Source organism: Eimeria mitis, genomic scaffold (genome assembly GCF_000499745.2).
Source record: "Eimeria mitis Houghton genomic scaffold, Emh_scaff1114, whole genome shotgun sequence".
Taxonomy (NCBI): Eukaryota; Apicomplexa; class Conoidasida; order Eucoccidiorida; family Eimeriidae; genus Eimeria; species Eimeria mitis.
Genome location: NW_013567671.1, coordinates 10,463 through 11,397, shown reverse-complemented (window position 1 = coordinate 11,397; position 935 = coordinate 10,463). Strand labels below are relative to the sequence as shown.

The window sequence follows — 935 nt, the reverse complement described above, 5'->3', positions numbered from 1 at the left end:
CAGGAGACACCGGCGGAGGTGAAGGAGGAAATAAGAAGAAGACGACGAGAGAATCCGCGTCAGTTTTTTTCTTTTGTTTCTTTTTTGTCTCCTTTCTTTTTGTTTCTCTCCTTTTTGTTTTTCTCTCTTTTTTTGTCTGTCTCTTTTCGTTTGTCTGTTTCCTTTTTCTCTCTTTATGCTGCTCTTCGCTCTCCCGAGCTGCTTCTGCTGCCGCTACTGCTGCTGTTGCTGCTGCTGCCATTGCTGCTGCAGCTGTTGCTGCTGCTGCTGTCGCTGCCACCGTCCCTGCTGCTGCACCTGCCGCTGCTGCTGCTGCCACTGTTGTTGCTGCGGCAACTGTTGCTACCGCCACCACTCTTGCTGCTGCTGTTGCTGCTGCTATTGCTGCTGTCGCCGCTATTGCTGCTGCTGCCAGTGTTGCTGCTGCTGCTGTGTTATGTGTTTAGTTTCTGCGGCTCGCCGGTTAAAGAATGACTCTCTTAGAATTGCTTTGATGGGGCCCGCAGCCTACAGCGAGTTTGTATCATCATCACCAGCAGCAGCAGCAGCAGCAGGAGGAGCAGCAGCAGCAGAAAAAGCAGCAGCAGCTGCTGCTGCTGCAGAGATTGCCAGCTCATCTGTCCCCGTTTGGGTGATGCGGCAGGCGGGGCGATATCTGCCGGAATTTCGGGCCGTCAGGGCGAAGCACAAATTCTTAACCGTCAGACTCATGCTGCTGCTGCTGCTGCTGCTGCTGTTGCTGCTGCTGCTGCTGATGATGATGATGCTGGTGGTGCTGCTGCTGGTGTTGCTGATGCTAGTGTGGTGGCGCTGCTGATGCTGGGGGTGGCGTTGCTGCTGTTGCTGGTGCTGGTGGTGATGCTGCTGCTGCTTGTGGGGTTGTTAGTGCTGCTTATGCTGCTGCTGCCACTGCTGCTGTTGCTCTTCCCGTCTGT

General features: G+C 54.7%; 1 protein-coding gene across 1 annotated transcript in view; it reads left to right on the top strand.

Moving 5' to 3' along the window:
* EMH_0029880 (uroporphyrinogen decarboxylase, putative) overlaps positions 1–935 on the top strand; it is a gene marked incomplete at both ends in the record, with an annotated part of 6,175 nt that overhangs the window by 1,575 nt on the left and 3,665 nt on the right. The window contains 2 exons of the mRNA XM_013494353.1: positions 3–58; positions 447–700. Of these exons, the coding sequence (XP_013349807.1) occupies positions 3–58; positions 447–700 (310 nt within the window). The remainder of the gene's footprint in view (positions 1–2; positions 59–446; positions 701–935) is intronic.